Raw genomic sequence first — 22,325 nt, forward strand, 5'->3', positions numbered from 1 at the left:
AAGGGAGTTCCTTTAGATACCATGGTAGTGGCAGCGGCCACCAAGAAGGAACTGGCTGAGACTTCGTCTTCCGTCCATCCTCCTAACAGGGAGTCTAGGATCATGGACCGGTACGGGAAGTGTATGTTTTCTTCAGCGGCCTTTACACTGCAGTCACTGAATTACTTCTCTCATTTACATGGCTCCAAAGAGATCTCCTGAAAGAGCTTGGAGATACTCTACAGGGTAATGTTTCTGATGCGGTGGCTCAGAAGGTCAACGCTCAGATGTCTACCCTCAACTTTATTGTTAACTCCTCCATGAGGCTGATCTCTTATGCAGCCGAAGGAGCAGGTAGGACAGCGAGTTCGGGAATTGCTCTTAGGAGACACTCCTGAATGCGCCTCTGTAATTTCGCAGAGGCCTTCAAGTTTGATGGTTCCTCCTTATTCGAAACCAAAGTGAAGGACACTCTCACTAGGTGTGAGCAAGAGGGAAAAACTCTGTCTGCTGTGGGAGTCCATTTTTCCCTACCCTCTAGGCCTTATCCCAAGACCCAGAGGGGTGGGAAGATGTGGTTCAAAAAAATCACAGAGAGTTTTTCATGACGCACAAGGTGAATCCCCCTCCAGAGGCAGGGAAGGGGGTGGTAATTCTGGTAGACGCTCCCCTAGGGTCAGAGGAGGCCCACGTAACCAGGGAGACCGCGATTCCTTTTGTGGTTCTCCCTACCAGCACTCCTGATGGGAGGCCCGACTGTGCATTTCTGGAGCCAGTCGGGGGTCGCATTTCACTATACCCAGAGGCCTGGCAAAGTATAACTCAGGACCAATGGGTATTAAAAATAATTTCTGGAGGATATCACATTCCCTTCTCTTTGGCTCCCCCTCCGATCAAAAAAATCCCAGATGTTCCACCCGATCAAAGGGATTCCGCAGCTTCAGAGGTGTTAAAGCTGCTAGAAAAAGGAGCCATCCAGCCTGTCCCCTCAGACCAGATCGGATTAGCGACTTACTTCAGATTCTTTTTGGTGCCGAAAAGAACAGGGGACCTGAGACACGTTTTGAATCTCAGCAGATTGAACACCCATGTAAAGAAGTCCAAGTTCCGAATGGTCACGTTGCAATCTATTCTCCCATTGTTGGGAAAAGAAATGTGGATGTGCTCCCATTGACCTCAAGGATGCTTACTACCATATAAAGATGGACAGGGCATCCAGAAGTCATTTATGCTTCCGGCTGGGAGCCAGTCATTTTCAGTTTTGCGCCCTGCCCTTTGGTCTCACCACAGCCCCCAGGGTGTTCACCAAATGCATGGCAGTGGTAACGGCTCACTTGAGACATCAGGGATTCCAAGTGTTTCCATACCTGGATGACTGGCTCCTTTCTGCCACCACCAGGCATCTACTCCTACAAACCAGAGACAACACGATCAAACTGTGTCAACAATTAGGCATAAGTCTAAATTGGGAAAAGTCTGCCTTGTTGCCCTCGCAGCATGTCACCTTTCTAGGTGCCGAGTTAGACACCGTGCTCATGAGGGTGTTCTTACCAAGAGAAAGGATTCAAAGTTTACAACAGCAGGTGTACACGTTACTCCCTTTGAGAAGAGTGAAGGCAAGATCGATCCTCAAATTGTTGGGCACGATGGCTGCTACAGTTATGCTGGTTCCTTTGGTGAGGCTACACATGAGGCTCCTTCAATGGCTACTCTTTGCCCAGTGGTCTCTGCAACATCTTCCTCTTTCTCATCTCATAATAATCGCAGACAGGTGCAAGCAGGATCTACACTGGTGGCTTCACACCAGCAACCTCAACGCAGGAAAACCCTTTGTTCTGTCCCCTCCGGTTGCCAAAGTGACCATGTATGCCTCCCAGATAGGGTGGGGGGGCATTATCTAGGCAGGACAGTCCAAGGCACATGGCAGGAACACAAAATGCCTCTGCATATCAATGTCCTGGACATGAGAGCAGTGATACTAGCATTGCAAGCACTTCAGAGCTTTCTTCCTCTCGGGACAATTGCGATCCACACAGACAATATGTCAGTGGTATGGTATCAAAACAAACAGGGAGGAACCAAGTCGTATCCCCTTTGCAGAGAATGCGAGTGTGGCAGTGGACAGTGGCTTTCCACCATTTTCTTGTAGCAATGCACATTCTGGTGAAGTCCATTGTGATTGCCAACAGGTTGAGCAGAGCGATTCTGATGCCTCACGAATGGTCCCGGAACAGTCAGGTTGCGGAGCAGATTTTCCACAGGTGGGGTCAGCCTTGCTGCAACCTATTTGCCAGCCCCCTCAATACCAAATGCAGCAGCTACTTCACCCTTATCCCCCATCAGAGGGAGTCACCGAGGGACGCTCTAGTTCACGATTGGCCCTCCGGTCTACTGTATGCCTTCCCTCCTGTTCCTCTGCTGACAAAGGTTATTCAGAAAGCGCACTCTTTGGGAAGCAAAATTATTCTGATTGCTCCACACTGGCCTCATCAAATTTGGTTCCCCTTCATCCATCCTTACCTAGTGGACGCCTCCTGGATTCTGGACCCTCAACCAGATTTGCTGACTCATATGTCAGGGCAGCTCCATCCCTCTCTTCAGACCCTCCGGCTGACAGCCTGGCTCCTCCACTTCCATCATTAGTCAGACTTCATCTTTTTTCGCCAGACTTGGTTCATATTCTGTCTTCTTCCCATAAGCCTTCCACCAGAAAAATCAATTCCAGCAAATGGAAGAGATTTTCCATCTGGGCGCATGCAAGACAGATTGATCCTTATACAGCTCCAATTTCGTCAGTCCTGGAGTTCCTCTCCATGCTTTACAACCAAGGATCAGCGGCTGCAACTATTAAAGTCCAGTTGGCGGCTATTTCCATTTTTCACGTCGCTGATGAGCCTAGTCTCATGGCACACAGACTTTTAAGGCATTCCTGAAGGGCACTATGCTGCTTTGTCCTCCAGTTTTTGAACCAGTTATGTCTTGGGACTTAAATTTTGTTCTACAATATCCCACTTCACCCCCCCTTTGAGCCTGCAGCCACTTGTGATTTAAAATACTTGACTTGGAAGACAGTCTTTTTAGTAGCCATCACTTCAGCCCGACGTGTCTCGGAGCTTCAAGCCTTATCAGTTAGACCACCTTACTTGATTTTCCATAAGGACAGGGTTTCTCTCAGACCTTGGGGGCCATAATCGAATGTCCAGCTGACACAAAAATCCTCCAAAAGGGTCTCACAGAGACGCATGCTTGGTGCCAGAGCCATGGCCTCAAGCTAAATGCTAAAAAGTGCATAGTCATCCCCTTTGAGAAAAACAAGGTGCCCACAAATTACCACATAAGTGGTAATCCATTAAATAAGGAAGAAGTAATTAGAGATTTGGGGACCAACGTAGATAGTAATCTCTCCTTTGATAATCACATTGCCAAAGTGGTTGGAAAGACCTTCTATATAGCCCACCTTATCACAAAAGGGTTCACATCTAGATCAAGAGAGGTCATTGTGCCCCTCTACTCGTCACTCATCAGGCCCATAATTGAATACAATGCCCCTTTTGGGATGTACCTTACCCGACACCTGCAGCAACTGGAGAGACCCCAAAAGTACCTCACCAAGAGGATCATGGGCTACAAACAGATGTCCTATGCAGCTTGACTAAAGAAACTCCAGCTCTACTCAGTTGCTTACCGCCTACTCAGAGGCGATCTATGCCTGACGTACAAAGCCATGTCAAACCCAGAATTAATGGACATGCCCCACCTCAAAAAATCCAAGTCCCTTAGAGTTACACGCTCCAGGGACCTAAACCTCAGCACAAAAATAAATAGGACATGCTGGAGGGACAGATTCATTTCCCAGAGGCTCCCCTCACTCTGGAATAGAATCCCAATTCATGTTAGACATAGCCCCTCGCTGACCCTCTTCAAGTGAAACCTGGACGCGTGGATAGGAAATTGCAAATTCACCTCTGGGATCTCTTCTGTGTCCCTGCTAGACAGAGGCACAGAAAACTAATCTTAAAAGGGTACCTTCTGTGACCTACTTTACAGAGGCACAGTAGGCTAATCTAATAGGGAGGCGGAAGCCAAATACACTCTGGCTAGGCTTATAAATGCCCTAGGGCAGATAGCCTAGTATCTACCTATGAACCTAACCCTTTCTTCCTACCGAAAGTGGCTTCCATCAGTAATCTAAACCAATCCATTGAACTATCTGTATTCTTTCCAGAGTTCTTGAACAATGTAGAATTTAGATTTCATCAGCTAGATGTGCACAGACAATTACGATTCAATTTACATAGAACAAAGGATCTCAGAAAATTGGATCAGTTTGTCTCATTTTCAGAAAACAGGATTGGGTCTCCTGTTTCCAAAGTCACTTTGTCCAGATGGATTTCCAGTTGTATTTCATTTATTTATGCTTCAGGTGGCAAGGATTTACCATTTCAAGTGAAGGCTCATTCTTCCCGATCTGTGTCTACATCTACAGCTTTTCAGGCCAGGTTGTCTATGGATGATATTTGTGCTGCGGCTACATGGGCATCTCCTCACACCTTTTTTACTCACTACAAGTTGGATTTGGTGTCCAGAGGCAGGTCTTCCTTTGGTTCCACAGTGCTCAGGAGTATTTTCCACTGAGCCTCCCAGGATTCAGGTGCTGGGGATGCTGTCCCACGGGTAAGAATGTAGGCGAGATTGGACTACATAACATCAAGAAGTTATGTACTCACCATAATGTTTGATGTATGTCCATCTCACCTCACATTCTTACTTACCCCCCCTCCTTCCCCCATCCTGGAGGACCTAGGGGTTAGGTATGGTTTCAAATTCCTTTCTGGTTAGTATGTTCTTCCTTCTCTATATGTTGTTGTATGTGGATGAGTGAATGATTAGCTCATAGCAAACAAGATCTGAGGAAAGGGAGCAGTGCAGCATGGGATACCTTCTTAGCCCAGCCAATTGAAAGACTTTGACCTAGAGTATGGCCGAGTCGGAGCCGAGGTTCGGCTCCGAACCCACGGGTAAGAATGTGAGGCGAGATGGACTACATACATCGAACATTATGGTGAGTACATAACTTCTTTATTTGCCCTTTCCAACCATCTATGTAACCAGTTTGATTGAAATGGGCATCCTGAGAGAGCGTAGCAGTTGTCTCATGTTTACTGACACCCACCTATTTCCTAAACAAACCCACACAATATATGACAGATGTAGTTACATAATGTTATTGGAGGCAAAGCTGTCATACAAAACCACAACAAATAACATGCAGGTTGTAAGTACAGCACACTAAACCAAGTACATGTAATTTAGACCACACACACAGGCCTACATATACTGGGACTGTTAAAAATAACCTGCCTGTACCATAAAAACCTCTTAAATGTAACCTAAGAAACAAATATCCTCATTTACCTTATGAACATAACTGTTTTTCCAGGGATGGCCTCCATATATTCCCCCAAAGGCTTTTGAACATTGGCTAAAAATCTTGTCTACCCCATAGTGCCTTTTTTGGCAATGTTAGTCTTCTAAAGCTGCCTTTAGAAGAAAAACAGCATCTGGATAACATGACAGTATTGCGTCTCAACTCTAGTAGCCTAAACAAAAATCTCCACTCCATACAAGGACTCCTTACCCTGAAAAACATTGATATATGCATTATCGCAGAGATCTGTTTCTTCAAGGCCAGTGAGAGCAATTCCATCAATGCAGGGTTTTAATCCCTACTGCATATTTTGCCCCACTATATTAGATGAAGGCGTTTAAGGTGGTGGTGTATCCATAGTCTTAAAAAAATTTTCCTCCAGACTGATTAGTCAAGATAATGACATGGGATTCCTCCATACACAACTTACAAGTTAATAAAACCCCTTATCATATCATAGCTAACTATAGGATCTCCTCTATGTCCCCGTCAGCTTATACATTCTATATATCCAGTATGAAGTCCCTGTGCATTGAGCCAAATACCATTCTCCTATGAGATTTCTACATCTTCAAATGTATGCTCATCCTTTCTGGACTTCATCAATACAAACTCTCTGGACCATTTAGTCCACACCCCAAGCAGAGGCAAGCAAATGTTGGAGTTGGTCATTACCAGTATGAGGCAGTTTTTCTCTCCAATTGTAACTCTTTGGTCAAGTCTGATGACAAATCATAAGAGGTTACTAGGCTACTGGCCCTGGGGCCCTTGTAAGCCTAGCCACACTTTATGCCCTGGTTCCCAAAGTCAGCACCTGTTGCCCCTGTGTAGCAGGGACACAGGTAGGATCCCTGGGGTGAATTTTCTATTCCCCATCCAATATTCTAGGTTACGCTTAAAAAGGGACAGTGAGGTGCTCTACTTAATGTGAAGAGGGAGCTTATTCCACAGATGGGGGAGTCTCTGGGACACAAATCTGTCCCACCAGCAAGTTCAGTTGATGTCACAGGCCAGGTTTAGGTCCCTAGTGCAAGTTATATGTGTGTTGTCTGATTGAGATAGCCTTATATGCCAGACATAGGGTGCCCCTGAGTAGTCTGTATGAAACAGAGTAGAGGGACAGGGACTTTAGCCTATCTGCATAGGATAGGTGTTTGATACCCTGGATTCTCCTGGTCAGGAATCTGTGCAGTATCTCCAGTTGCTGTAGGCGCTTAATGCGGTACATACCAAAAGGGGCATTATACTCAGTTATTGGCCTGATAAGGGATGAGTACAGGGAGGTTATGACATCTTTATTCCTGGATGCAAAGCCTTTACTTATGAGGTGGGCTATGTAGAATGCCCTTTGTACTACAGAGGTTACATGATGGTCAAATGTTAGGTTGCTGTCAACCTGGTTGCACAAATCTCTCACTACTGGTTGTGTGCTTAGAACATTGTTGTTGATGTGATACTTTTTGGGAACATCATTGTCACCATAGGGGATAATGATGCACTTTTTTTAATTGAGTTTGAGGCCATATTTTTGGCACCAGTTATTTGTTAGGGTCCTCCTGGAGAATGTCCACATTGTTTAAAGAATTAATGACAGCCTCCAGTTTGCAGTCCTCCACAAAATAGTCAGCCACAGGTCTTTGGTTTTAGCCTGCACTTCGGAGATGTAGATTACAAACAACAGGGGCCCCAGGACTGATCCTTGAGGTACAGCACTAGTTACAGCTTTACTATCAGAGGTAGATTCTCCTATTTTGACTGCATGGGTTCTGTCATTGAGCCAGTTGGTTATACATCTAATGACGCATGGGTTGATTCCTAACTGGGTGAGTTTGTCTATAATGCCCAAGTGGGGAATGGTGTCAAACGCCTTTGCCAAGCCTAGGTAGGAAGTATGGACTCTTTGCTGCTGGTTCTGCTGACGTGGATTTTGTTTTATTCATTTTAGTTTGTTTCAACTTCTGTTGCTTCATGCACCTTTTTCCCTCATTCAGGGCCTTGGTGACTGTTTCAAAGAAGTCCACCAGGTTTAACAGGCATGATCTCCATTTGACGAACCCAAACTGAGTAGGGTCAAGTGTCTGGAGACTGCCAGTGTCTTTGTTTATGAGGTGTATGATAATGCATTCCATGGCTTTACAGATTAGGCTAGTCAGGCTAATGGGCCTATAGTTTCCTGGGTCACTGGATGCGCCACCTTTATGCAATGGGATGACAGTGGCTGTCCTCCATTCAGCTGGGATGAATCCAGTGCTTAAGCTATGATTGAATAGGGTACCCTGTGGTGTTGCAAGTTCCTGTCTGAGCTCATGTAGAATGCATCCTGGGATGTTGTCTGGTCCCATGGAAGCATTATTTTTTTTTTCAATCACCTTTATTGAATTTTCACTTGTGAAATAGGCAAATTTACATTCATATAAAAGTAACTAAACTATATTAACATAACTAGCATTATGCTTCACATATGTTGCTATATATCATATAACCTAAGCAACATTACATACATTATTCAATTCCTGCCTTATTTTAAACAGAAACATCTTTATTAAACCATCACTTACTACATAGGCAAGCATACATTTATATCAATGAAAACAAACCACACCGACACTCCTAGCTACAAGCATTTTATATCACTTATAATCTACCCAATCTTTCTCACTCAAGCATTACATAGGTTATTTAAGTCCTTTGCCTTTGAGAGGGGATTTATGACCTGCAGTTATGGGATGGAAGACAATTGTTGGGATTGTCTGGATTAACTTTCAGGGGTGACAGGTGGTGAAGTTTTCGTTAAACCTATCTGCTAGCAGGTTAGCAATGTCAGTGGTGGCAATGTGTGCAGTGCTGGTGAGATCTGTAGCAGATCTGGGTCTTGCCTTTGAGGTTTTGGACTTAACTGAAGAAGGCCTTCTGACTGTCTTTTGTTAAGAAGGCCAATGTGGACTCATAGTTAGCAGTTTTCTCCTTTATTATAGAGTTTATTTATGGTGGAAGTCCACTAAGCTGGTTTGCTCTTCCTAGAAGAACGTGTTTTGGTCCTGTCTGGTATTGCTGAATCCAAGCAGCTATATAGTTGCTTGTATAGAACCTTTATGTAGGTTTCCGCATAGGTGGTAGTTCTCACAGAGGAGGAAGGAGCTACAAAGCTGTTTATGCCTCCCTGCAGGAGGTTGTAGTCAGTTTTGGAAAAGTTTTTTTGTCAGATCACAATTGGGGAGGTCAGGGGGTGATGATAGCTTTGAAAATGACTGCTTTCTGGTCGGATCTTACTAGGGAAGATGACACTGTATGAGTGCTACAGCGATCACCCATGTTCGTCAGTACTAGATCCAGGATGTTTTCACCCCCTTGTGGGGGTGCTGATCAGCTGATCCAAGGCATTAGAGTTGACAAAGTCAAGGAATCTCTGGGCAAGTGCATTTTGGCATGAGTAATTTCTTCCAATCTGTGGTTGGGTAATTAAAATCACTCAGGATTAGGGTGAGAGGTTGAATCTTGCTAGATTCGAGTAGATCAGATAGGCAGAGTGGGTATCTTAATCCATGGATGGGGGCCTGCAGCTGGCTATGACTTGGATAGGTATCTTGCCTACAGTAAGCTGCACTTGGAGTGTCTCCTGTGCATCATAGTGTTTGAACAGTCTGGCTGTGAGCTTATGTTTAATGTAGATAGATACTCCACCTCCTTTAGTTTTATTGCCCTCGGTTTGGAGGCTGAATGTATGGAAGGATGAGTAGTCTGGTAGGACTGGGGTGCTCTCCACAGCTTTGAACCAGATTTCTGTGACTGCATAAATGTCAGCATCGTCCAAGGTTAGGAAAGCTTCTAGTGAAGTAGTTTCATGTTAAGACTCCTAGCATTTAGCAACATGACCTTTAATTTATGTTTTGATGAATTTTCTACATTGGAAATGTTGTCCTCGTGACATTGCCTAAAAAAGGCACTATGGGGGAGGAAAGAGCCTTAAGACTGAAGCTGGAAGCATCTTCCAATAAATACCTTTGTATTCAGAAATTCTGCCTAGGCTAATTTACTAAAACTGAGTGATAACCTGAGTAAATTCAAAAGCCCATTCCATCTTGACAACCCCAGTACCTGTGTAGAAACATTTACAACTATGTTGTATGCATAAGTAAAGAGCTGCATAGATACATCTGTCCCTCCAGAAGTAAATATAATGTAGAATTTAAAAATAAAACCCTTGTGAGTTTATTTTTATATGTTATACACAAAAATAAATTTTACTCTGAAGATGCCAATAACACTCTTGCTAACCTTAACAAGGAGCTCTGGACCCTGATCAAATAAAACAAAGCTAGATATGAGGAAAAATAGCCATCCGGGTGAAGGATAACCACAAAGCCTTCTTTGACTGTATTAGAAATTTCAGAAACAATGCCCAGTACTGTGCAGAGGTAATAGTAAAGAATATTGCATACTCAGACCCAGAAAACATACCAATATACTAGCTAACAAATTTAGTTCAGACTTCATCCATCTGTCCCCTGCTATATTCCCAGATCACATGCATGCATCTACACTCCCCCCAAATCTCCCATGATCAAGTCCTCAAGGCACTATCCAAGGCAAAGAGCACTATTTCTTTGAGGTCAGGTAACATATCAGGCTGCCTGTTGATTAGCCTGAAACATGATTTGTCAGACTCCCTATCTATTGCTGTGATGGCTCAGTGGTTAACTATTGTGGCTATAGTGTACAAGGTCCTGGGTTTGAGCCTTGCTGATGCAGTTTATTTGGGTTGGGAGGGTGGCCTAATGGTTAAGGTGTTTGCCTTACAAACACAAGGTGCAGGGTTTGAGTCTCACAAGGGATAATTGGCTAGGCTTAAAAATGACTCGTAAGGGCAGTTAGCTTAGTACTAATCTATGAACTATGAACTACAGAGGTCATTCAGTGTCTGACTCCAGATGAGCTTTGTGCTGGATGAAAGACAGCATCAGTCATTCCCTTGCACAAAAGTGGGCTGTCATTGAACCTGGGTAATTATAGACCCATAAGCCTGACCAGCATCACTGTAAGGCTATGGAAAGGATAATTATGGAATTGGTAAATAAGGACATAGGTAACCTACAGACTCTCAACCTAAGCCAGTTTGGATCTCTCAGGGGCAGCTCCTGCCTACTTAACCTGGTGACTTCTTCAAAATGGTTAGGGATGAGAACAAATCAGTACACACACTGCACACCTAGACCAAACAAAAGCATTCACCGCCATCCCACACTCTGGTACCAAAAATAAATTCTACCAGCTAAATGTAAATCCCTGTGTAACACACCAGATAATAAACTGACTCATAAATAGAACTCAGGGAATTAGGTTGGGTATCTCTACCGCCTCAAAAATAAATAAATAAATAAATAACTAAACGGTCCCCAGCAATGTAGCCCAGGGTTTAGCCCTTGGGCCACTCCTTGTCATTTACATCTCAGGGGTCAAAGCAAAAATTAAGTTAAGGGTTTGTGGCAGACTAACTTTGAAGATGACCGAAAACTTGGTGACATCTTAAACTCTCCAGAGGACACCAACGTACTTCAAGATGGCCTTTCTCAGATCAATAGCTGGTGTCAAAACCATGGGCTAAGACTAAATTTCAAGAAATTTATAATTTTATCCTTTGGCAAGCATCGCTTCTCATGTAACTATCACATTAAAAATACCCCCTCTAAAAGCTGAGCCTATAGTCAGGAACCTAGGAACCTGTGTTGACAATGAACTGTTCTTTGATCACCATATTGTCATGAGACCATTTTTCAGTGCATAGCCTTTATCTAAAGGTATGGCATCCAAGTCCAGGGATATAATTATTCCTATGTACTCTTCCCTCATCAAGCTGATCACTGAATATAATGCCCCATTCAGTATGTACCTGTCCAAACAGTTGTCCCAACTGGATTGACCACAATGCTTTCTCACTAAAAAAAATCAAAGGCCTGAATCTCAAAAACTATGCAGAGTATCTCAGAACTCTGTCCTTCTAATCCATCTCATACAGTCTACTAAGAAGTGATCTTTGCCCCTAACCTGTTAGCCCTGTTACACATTCATACGTCTAATGGTCGCATGACCACCTGCTCAAGGGATCTTAATCTATTTTCTAACATAAATAGAACATGTTGGAGGGATAGGTATATATCACACAGAATATGTCTTCTATTGAACCATCTTCCATTTCACATAAAGTGAAGTACTTCTCTTAGTCTATTCAAATTTAATTTGAATGAATGGATGGAAAACTGCAAATTATCCGTAGTTTAGCACCCATGTCCCTCATGGATAGGAGAAACAAGTAGATGTCCGAACATGTCATTGTTCTGCCCACCTGTGGGTTATTCATACTCAAAATGTAAGGGCTAACATCTAATATGGGATTGTAAAGCTAGGCTTCTTAAGATCCTCGGAGATCAACAGTCTAGTAAATATCTATAAACTTACCTCAAGTCAAACAATTTTTGAAAGCATATTATGCCATCTAAAAAATTGGCACCTCTTTCTGTTCATAATTTTATTTTGGGAAAGTTAATTCTCTTTCCTTTTGAACCTGCAGACAGTACTTCTTTAGAATAACTAACGTGGAATGCTGATTTGCTTATTGCTAACTTTTGCTAGATCAGTATCTGTATTGCATGTGGTTATGACCACAAATCTGTCCTTGATTTTTCACAAGGACAGAGTGAGGATGTCGCTGAAATTACTTTGAACCAGACCATTCATCTCCTTGGGTTGTATCCTGAATCTACAAAAAAGAGGAGAAAACATTCTACATACCTTAGATATTCACAGGCACTTGAGATTTTACCTGGACGAGAGCAAGGATTTTACAAAGTCTAACCAACTTTTTTGTATCTTTTGATTGCAAATAGAAAGGACAATCAGGTTTTAAAATAGAACATTTCTAGATGACTGTGAAAGACTAAAAATATTTTGTTACACTTTGCATGGAAAAAGCCCACCTCAAAAATGAGAGCTTACAGCACTATAGGTGTGGCTACTTCGGGTGTTTTTTGGAAGGAGATGTATTCTAGGTCTGTCTTAGAGGTGGCTGCTTAGTCTTGTGTGCATGTCTTTAGTGGTCACTACAAAATTGATTCAGTCTGCAGAGGTAGAGCAGGATTTGCAAAAGCCATCCTTCCAGAACTTTGAGACTCTAATGCTTCTGCAGCCATCCTTTCTTCATAAGCTCTGGCAATTATCCCATATAGTTACAGCTACTGCAACAGTCATCTAATGAAGAACATTGTACAGTTGTGTAAGCTACCTTGCTATAACAGTAGATGCTTGAGTAGATCACAGTTGCACCCTACCATCTTCTACCTTTTATTCCGTGTCTTTCCTTGGCCAAGGTGTGGGGTACCCTTCTTTATCTATGTCCTCCTGACATGACTTACCTAACTATTGTTATAGAGTTTCAAGGTTTAACCTTCCATTTGGGCAAGAAAGCTGTGAGTTTTTGTCACACGTGTATGTCCCTTTTATAGCACTACATACTCTTGTCCGGTGGGCAGATGTATGGGGCACAAAGAAGGAGCCCAAAGCTTTGCACACTGGCTGCAACTCTGATCCTTAGCACTCATGGCTAATGCAGTTCTGATCTATTTCAACATCTGTTGTTATGGTAGGTAAACTTACACAACTGTTCTATGTTCTGTGTTAGATGACTGTTGCAGTAACTCTAACTATATGAGATAATTGCCACAGCGTATGAAGAAAGGATGGCTGCATAAGCATAAGAGTCTCAAAGTTCTTGCTAATTCAAAAAAGAGAGAGAGAGATTAATTTATAGTTAATATACTGAGATTTCACAAGGCATTCTAACTTAAAAAGGGCACCACTACTAGAAATTTTATAAAATAGCATCACTTTTAATTTTGTAAATTAAGGTTAATTGGACTATGGCATCTACTATAGTGATGGGAATAGCAGTTAAACCAGTAGCCTTAAATGAAGCAAAGGAAAGGTTTTGAAGTTTAAACCACATTCATAGTTATGACCGAGTAAGATCCCAGGATTAACAAGATTTCTTTTTTATATGAGCTCAAACAAGTTTAAACGAAAGAGAATATCCCTGATATTTTGACTAAGTTAAGACCTACCTACCCAATAAACAAAGACAAAATGTTGTATTTGTGTTTGCAGTTGATGACAGGTTTTCTTTTTCTTTTGGCTGCTCCCGTTAGGGGTTATCACAAGGGTTATCACAGCAGATCATCTGTTTCCATTTCTTCCTGTCCTCTACATCTTGCTCGGCCACACCAACCACCTGCTTGTCCTCTCTCTCCACATCCATAAACCTTATCTTAGGCCTTCCTGTTACCTGGCAGCTCCATCCTTAGCATCCTTCTGTCAATATACCCAGCATCCCTCCTCAGCACATTTCCAAACCAACACAATCTCACCTCTGGCTTTGTCTCCAAACTGTCCAGTCTGAGCTGACCCTCTCATATACTCATTCCTAATCCTGAACATCCTCCTCACACTTGTATCTCCAGATCTTGTAGACCTTCCCTTTCAGTCTTACTTGTACCGTCCGTCACAAATCACTCTTGATACTCTCTTCACCTGTTTTCCACACTCACCATTAGTCTGAACTCTTGATCACAAGTATTTAAACTCATCCACCTTCACCACCTCTACTCTCTGCATCCTCATCATTCCTGTGTCCTCCCTCTCATTCAGACACACATATTCCATCTTAATCCTGCTGACCTTCTTTCCTCCTTCTCCTCTCTAGAGCATATTTCCACCTCTCCAGGGTCTCCTCAACCTGTTCCCTACTCTCACTACAGATCACAATGTCATCCACAAACATCATAGTTACAGGGACTCCTGTCTGATGCTGTCTGTCAACCTGTCCATCACCACTGCAAATAAGAAAGAGCTCAGAGCTAATTCTTGATGTAATCCAACCTCCACCTTACACGCACCCATCACTCCCACCGCAGACCTCACCGCTGTCACACTACCCTCGTACATATTCTGTACCACTCTTACATACTTCTCTGCCTCTCCCGACTTCCTCATATAATACCACAACTCCTCTCTTGGCACCCTGTCATATGCTTTCTCTAAGTCCAGAAAAACATAATGCAACCCCTTCTGACCTTCTCTATACTTCTCCATCAACACCCTAATTGCAAACATCGCATGTGTAGTGCTCTTTCCCGGCATGAAACTGTAGTGCTGCTCACTAATCATCACCTCAGTTTTTAACCTAGCTTCCACTACTCCTTCCCATAACTTCATGCTGTGGTTGAACAATTGTATCCCTCTGTAATTACTACAGCTCTGCACATCACCTTTATTCTTAAAAATCAGTACTAATACACTTCTTCTCCACTTCTCAGGCATCCTCTCACTTTCCAAGATTTTGTTAAACAATCTGGTTAAAGACTCCACTGCCATCTCTCCTAAACACCTCCATGCTTCCACAGATATGTCATCTGGACCAATAGCCTTTTCATTCTTCATAGCTGTCCTTACTTTCTCCTTGCTAATCTGTTGCACTTCTTGATTCACTTTCCCATATCATCCAACCTTCTCTCTCTTTCATTCTCTTCATTCATGAGCCCCTTAAAAAGTGCTCTTTCCATCTGTTCAACATACTCTCCTCACTTGTGAGTACATTTCCCTTGTTATCCTGTATCACCCTAACCTGTTGCACATCTTTCCCAGCTCGGTCCGTCTGTCTAGCCAATCAGCGCAGGTCCTTTTCTCCCTTGTTAGTGTCCAACCTTTCATACAACTCTCCATATGCCTTATCCTTAGCCTTTGCCACCTGTCTCTTCACCATATGCCTCATCTCCTTGTACTCCTGTCTGCTTTCTTCATCTCCCTTATTTTTCACCAATCTCTTCTTCCTCGGTATTCTCTCCTGTACTTCTTCATTCCACCACCAGGTGTCCTTGTCCTCCTTCCTCTGTCCAGATATCACACCAAGCACCTTTCTAGCTGTCCCCCTTGCCACCTGTTCTGTGGCTGCCCAGCTGTCTGGTAACGCTTCACTGATGCCCAGTGCCTATCTTAACTCTTCCCTGAGCTCCACCTTACAGTCATCGTTTGTCAGCTTCCACCATTTGATCCTTGGTGTTGCCCTCATTCTCCTCCTCTTCTTCTTGATCACCAGCATCATCCTGCAGACCACCATCCTATGCTGCCTAACTATGCTCTCCCCTCTCACCACTTTGAAGTCTCCAATCTCTTTCATATTTGCCCCCCTGCATAGGATGTAATCTACCTGTGTGCTTCTTACTCCTCTCTTGTATGTCACCCCATGCTCCTCCCTCTCCTTAAAATATGTATTCACCACAGCCATGTCCGTCCTTTTCACAAATCCCACTACCATCTGATCTTCTGCATTCCTCTTTTTAACACCATACCTACCCATCACCTCCTTATCCCCTCTGTTCCCTTCACCAGCATGACCATTGAAATCCGCTCCAATCACCATTCTCTCACCCTTGGATACACTCTCCATCACTTCATCTAACTCGCTCCAAAATTTTCCTTTCTCATTCATTGGGCACTTGTGGAGCATATGTACTAACAACAGTCATCATCACACCGTTGATTTCCAGCTTCATAAACATCACTCTATCTGACACTCTTCACCTCCAAAACACTCTTGACATACTGTTCCTTCAGGATAACCCGTAGCACATTTCTCTTCCCATCCACACCATGGTGGAACAATTTGAATCCATCTCTGATACAGCTCTCTCCCTAACATTCAATGTTCCTACCCTCACTTCCACACTCCTAACCTTCCTCCTCTCCTCCTGCTTCCAGGCATGCCTTCCCCCCTTCTTCTCCTTTGGCCAACAGTAGCCCATTTTCCACCAGCACACTGTTGGCTAACAATACTGGTGGTGGTTGTTGTTAATCCGGGCTCAACCGATCTGGTATGAAAATCTGTACTGTTGTCTGCATGTCTGATCTGGCAAAAATTTTACACCAGATGCCCTTCCTGATGTAACCCTCCCCATTTATCTTGGGCTTGGGACCAGCATGAAGAAATACACTGGCTTATGCATTCCCAGTGGCTGGGTTTTGCAATTAATGACAGTTAAAGGATTACATTTAACTAAGGTGATCTGGCTCACATTTCCAGAAATAAAATTTAGATTATAACATCTCAAATTAAAATCAATGCAAGAGGAAACTATAAATATGTTTTATTCTGTTTATAAGAAATTTGCAACAAAAAAAATAACTTATTTTGAAAGGGTTCCTGCAGGAGAGGTAGTGTGGAAATTATATAGATGCCTTCTCTCTTTTAAAGTGGGATTACCAATATGCATTGTTAATTTATATTACTTTTTCAAAGGGTTAAAAGTATTGCCAGTTATAAATAATACATTGTAATTATAACCAAATTGTTTTGAATGAGATTTGTTTTCTAAAGTTACAAAAAACTACAAATAATTTCATTTTGTGAGACAAACTGATATTAAGGGTATGTTATATGCTACTGTCAAATCCATATGAGGGTTAAATGAGAGAAAGTGAGGAGATTTTTAGTACAAAAGAGCTAAATGGAAACGAGTGTGTTACTAAAAGAACTGACTTGCATGTATTCTTTATTTATCTGTTTGTCCTTGCTCTTTCGAGATTTACTGTTTTTCCTAAATTTAGAATGAGCTGAACAAAACTAACTGAAAACAATAAAATACCAGAGCCAAAGTGAACAGAGGTGGCCACAGATGTAAAATAAAAAAATGTTTAATAACACAAATAAACCAAAAGGATTAAGCACTTTCATCTGTTAACATAACCGGACTTGATGATGAAATATGATGAAGTCCTAAATTTAGACCTGTGTAACTGGTCTAAACATTTACAGGTGCTCCTTTTTCTGATCTTCTTCTTCTTTTTCTTCATAGGTTCATAGGTTGATACTAGGCTATCTGCCCTAGGGCATTTATAAGCCTAGCCAGAGTGTGTTTGGCTTTCGCCACCCTTTTAGATTTGTTGACTGTGCCTCTGTATAGTAGGTCACACAAGGTAGCCCTTTTAAGGTTTGTTTACTGTACCTCTGTCAAGCAGCGACACAGAAGAGATTCCAGGGGTAAACTTACGATCTCCCATCCATTCGTCAAGATTTTTCTTGAAGAGGGTCAGTGAGGGGCTCTGCCTGACATGGATTGGGATTTTGGTCCAGAGTGAGGGGAGCCTCTGGGATATGAATATGTCCCTCCAGCATGTCCTGTTTATTTCTGTGCTGAGGTTCAAGTCCCTGGAGCGTGTAGCTCTAAGGGATTTAGATTTCCTGAGGTGAAGCATGTCCATTAATTCTGGGTTGGACATGGCTTTATACGCCAGACACAGATCGCCTCTGAGTAGGTGGTACACAACTGAGTAGAGCTGGAGTTTCTTTAACCTAATTGCATAGGGCATCTGTTTGAGGCCCTTGATCCTCTTGGTGAGATACTTTTGGGGGTATTTCCAGTTGCTGAAGGTGTCGGGTAAGGTACATCCCAAACGGGGCATTGTACTCAATTATGGGCCTGATAAGTGATGAGTAGAGGGGCACAATGACCTCTCTTGATCTAGATGTGAACCCTTTCATGATAAGGTGGGCTATATAGAAGGTCTTTCTAACCACTTTCAGCTTTTCCCGGTTAGAGGTTGCTACAGCAGAACTCCGGTCTACTAATGTTTGGCAGTAGATTTTTTACGGGTGCCAAGGTGCCAGCTCGATCCCCAACCTTCAACGAAAGCACGCCCATGCTACGCATGTGTTTCGAATGCCACTCAACCTCGAGGAGGACATGCAGACTCCATACAGAAGGTGCTCCAGCTGAGAATCGAAAGGGAGAACCTCTTGCTGTGAGCCAACAACGCTACCGCTGCACCACCGCGGCTTTACCTTTTTCTGATCTTCTACTATGATTAAAAAATCTAGAGCAATGATTTATAATGCTCAGAGCTACTTGGTTATTACATATATGCCTAATTATACAACCAAAATAAGCCTCAATCTTCATTTACCCTGCCTACTTAAGCTTGCTTCAGTCATCAAAAGTAAATCCCTGTTCCAGGCCAAATCATTAGGGTTTGCTAATTCTGATTTTAGTAGCTAGACAATGCTGCTGAATGAAATGTACATTGATAATTTTTCACATTAATGAAGAAATGCAGATTTAACATATATGGATATGTTTTTGTGACTTCAACATTTGCTTCCAGTCCATAAAACTGCTGGTCATGGTATGTCTGATGGCTAGTATATGATAACCACCTAACCATACTTCAGTTCCTGATTTTTAAAACTTTCTGTATATTTGTTTTTTTCTTTTCACCACCCATAGTTTAACAAGAGCTACCCCCAAATCACATACACATCACCCACTTAGTGTCCACAGAAATCCAGTCACAGTATTTGTAAAGTCAGTTTTCTGCAGCAGTTCTGCAAGATTCTTGTTCTCTGTGCCTCTTCTAAACAGATGTGATTAGGTAAACACAGTATAATGCATTTTGTAGATCATTTACAACCCATATTCCAGTTGTAGACTGGTGACTCCAAGACTGGCAGCTGTGAGAACCAATCATCCATGTAACAAAGTTAAGCACCTGCTTACTTTCTTTATTAGAGCTCATGTGACCAATGAAAGTACTCAAAGTGCTCCAGCCTAAAAAAAAAAAAAAACACCATAAGGTTGATGTCTTCTCCAGGGGAGCATTTTTGGTCTGTCTTTTTGTATGTCTGTCTTTCCATCTCTCTGTTGGTGAATCTAAGTGTCACTCTGTCTATCTCTATATATATTCTTCTATTTATGTCATTCTGTCATTTATTTATAGGATAGGTAGATTAATCTGTGAACTACCTAACCATTCTTGGAACTTGATAATACTGTTCTCTGCATCTCCACTTTCTAGTCAGTGATATATATTACATGTAGTTAAAGTACTCCTTTTCACTAGAAAGCCATTTATGATATAATTTTTCTGAATTTATAAAAAAAAAAAAAAAAGAAAGAAATGCAAATGCCGCCCCACCCCCCTGAAAAAAAAAACACACAAAGAGTCCTGATGAGACAAACTGAATGTTAACTTTTTTTTACAATTGTCATAGTTCACGCTTTCATTTTATACCATAATGAAAGTTAACTGTTTGAAATGTAATAATCAATTTATTCCTATAAAAATGAGAGTTTTATCTAGGTAATCTGATGCTACTGTTTAAGCAGGGTCTATATCATATGAGCGAATTGCACAAATTGAGAACGCTCATAATATCGAACATACAGGACCTCGAACTTCCTATTGTGTGGGGCTGCGCGCCCCACTAAATATAGATTCCAACTCCGAGATCGCACTACAGTGAGGAAAGGACAAATATCCCATTCTTCACTGTACCGCGATCTCAGAAAATGCACTTCAAGGTCCGGTACATTCGATATTATGAGCGTTCGCAATTTGTGCAATTCGCTCATATGATATAGACCCGTTTAAGCAGAAACATATGAAAGGTCTTTACTTTCTCACTACATTAATTTACTGGAACAAAAAGTTTCAGCAGTTTTGCAAATAACAGAATTACACAGATCACTAGGTACTTGATGCACACTTGACTGAAATACAAATTAATTGAATGAGGTTGTTGCCATGGAGGTAGATCCCTTTCCACGAGTTACAGAACACTGGAGTTGCTTTGTATAAAGGAGGTGGCACTTAGAAGGACCAGTGTTTATATGGGGATGTGGAAGACTTTGCCCTTAAAAAAAAATCTGTCTGTCTACAAGGCAGAATGTATTAGTCAGAGCTCAGAAATGAATGCTGTTCTGCAGAACTAGGTTTGATTTCATCTGCATGATATATGATTAAATAAAACAGTGCTTATCTCTCTCAGGGCATTGAGCCACTCCACAGAAGTGGTACTTATATCCGGTGACAGCATACTAAATATAAAAACTTTATTTTGCAAACTGTTAGAAAACATCTGTGAGAATCTATTTACCAGACAGTGAAGATAGCTTCGAATTAAAAAAAAAAATACATGACCCAATGACAATGCTAGGAAGTATCACAGATGATCTGCTGTTTTAACATATTCCTTTTATGTTTTCTTTATTTTTATTTTAGGCTAAGACAATTGTCCAGGCAGAAATTGACGCTGCAGCTGAGCTAATTGATTTTTTACGTTTCAATGCCAAATATGCCTTAGACCTGCAGAATGATCAACCAATCAGCTGTCATCCCAGCACCAATAAGATGGTGTATAGAGGCCTAGAGGTAAGGAATAAAAAGTAAAGGTAGGCTGCGTTAAACTTACATGACTTGGAGGAGAAATTTACAGCGCTTGAATGCTGGCAGGATAGTATCATCTGTGTCAAAAGGCAAAACTAAATTATCGAACTCTGTCACAGTAATCTAGATCCATAGTCTTATCATGTCCTGAAAAGGAGTCTTGCCAAAAGATCCACACTCTACATTTAGAATGGTCGCCTCTCCCTGACCTTCTTTCGAATGTGTAAAGGGTGACAAAATAGAATATTTAGAAACACAGTGTAAATCATCAGTATAATTCCACTGTACAAGACACTAGTGTGGTGTAATGTAGAGTACAGTGCGGATGCCCTTTTCTTGAGCTGAATGGAGACTGGGTGTAGTAAAGTGTAGTAAAGTGCATCATGGTACAGGCAGTGCATGACAACTCATCTAATGGACACATCTTTTACCAAACATTGCCTGGGAGAGACCATACAAGTTCCTTGTAGGATGTAAAAGGGTGCAAACATGTACTCCACCTATGAAAAGAATGTAGGATGAAGATTGCGGGGAGCTATGAGGAGCAATCTTTTAGAAACCAGTGGAACACGTAGTATCTGATCTAGTCTTCAAAATTCGTAGTGCCCGAGAGGAATATATGAGAATCCAGAATGTAGAGGAGATAAAATTGGATATGTCTATGAAAAAGTGAACTTATGAGCTATGCTAACAAACTGTTACAGATGCATGTACAGACATACAGATTTTATGTGCACATATGTATCTTCAGGGTACCAACATCTTTAACCTAAGAGTAAAATCAAACTGTCATAAATGAATAGTCTTTCCTGAACTTTATTAATGGAAACTGTTGATGTAAGGAAATTATATACTTATAAAAATAGACTGGTATACTGTCCATGATGATCCATATACGTCTGTTCAGGATGCTGCGAGTGAGTTTTGTGATATAACCAGCTGCTACATTCATTTCTAGAACTACTGCATTGCCAAAACCTGCATTCATGTTTTTCTATTAATGTTAGTTCCTTCTATGCTAGCCTACAGCTGTAATGTATTTAATCATTTTTTAGCGTTTTGTGCCTTACTTCTTGATGTTAGTTGTACTATGTTAGTCTGCACATTACTGTGTTTGTATTTTTAACATGTATTAGTTTTATGTTTCTGTGCTGCCTTGTATTCCTACTGCATTAGTTTAATCTTGGAGCTTATCTCCCTGGGCCTCTCCTGAAAATGGACATGTATCCAGTTGGACTAGCCCGGTCAACAAATGTAAAATAAATAAAAATAAATAAAAAACGTATACATACCAGTAAGACACAAATATATAGGTAAACTAGAAAAGTGGTAAAATGCAGACGTAATAAGTTATACACTAGGGATATTACTTAGATTTCCAAAATTACCCTAGTCATAAAACAAATCTAGATAAAGTATATGGTACTTACTTCTTATATCAAATTTTCTGTATCTAACTATGAACTGAACTTGGTCTTAAAGGCTGAAAGTAATAATAAGGTATACTTTAATCAACTTAGAAATTGGAAGTAGAAAAATCGTGACTATAAGATGTTCTCCATAAACAATAAAGTGAACTCAGACACATGATATAGTGAAGATGCTTGCGGGAAAAATTGTGTGCAAACTGCACACTAAGTAAAGAAGAAACAAG

General features: G+C 41.7%; 1 protein-coding gene across 2 annotated transcripts in view; it reads left to right on the forward strand.

Moving 5' to 3' along the window:
• Positions 1-22,325, forward strand: part of ALDH4A1 (aldehyde dehydrogenase 4 family member A1) — a 677,659-nt gene that overhangs the window by 234,770 nt on the left and 420,564 nt on the right. For both annotated transcript variants that reach the window (XM_044063053.1, XM_044063052.1), the window contains exon 6: positions 20,507-20,656. In XM_044063053.1, coding sequence (XP_043918988.1) covers positions 20,507-20,656 — 150 coding nt within the window. The remainder of the gene's footprint in view (positions 1-20,506; positions 20,657-22,325) is intronic.

The sequence above is a fragment of the Protopterus annectens genome, chromosome 2.part1 (genome assembly GCF_019279795.1).
Source record: "Protopterus annectens isolate FY-2018-M chromosome 2.part1, PAN1.0, whole genome shotgun sequence".
NCBI classification, from domain to species: domain Eukaryota; kingdom Metazoa; phylum Chordata; order Ceratodontiformes; family Protopteridae; genus Protopterus; species Protopterus annectens.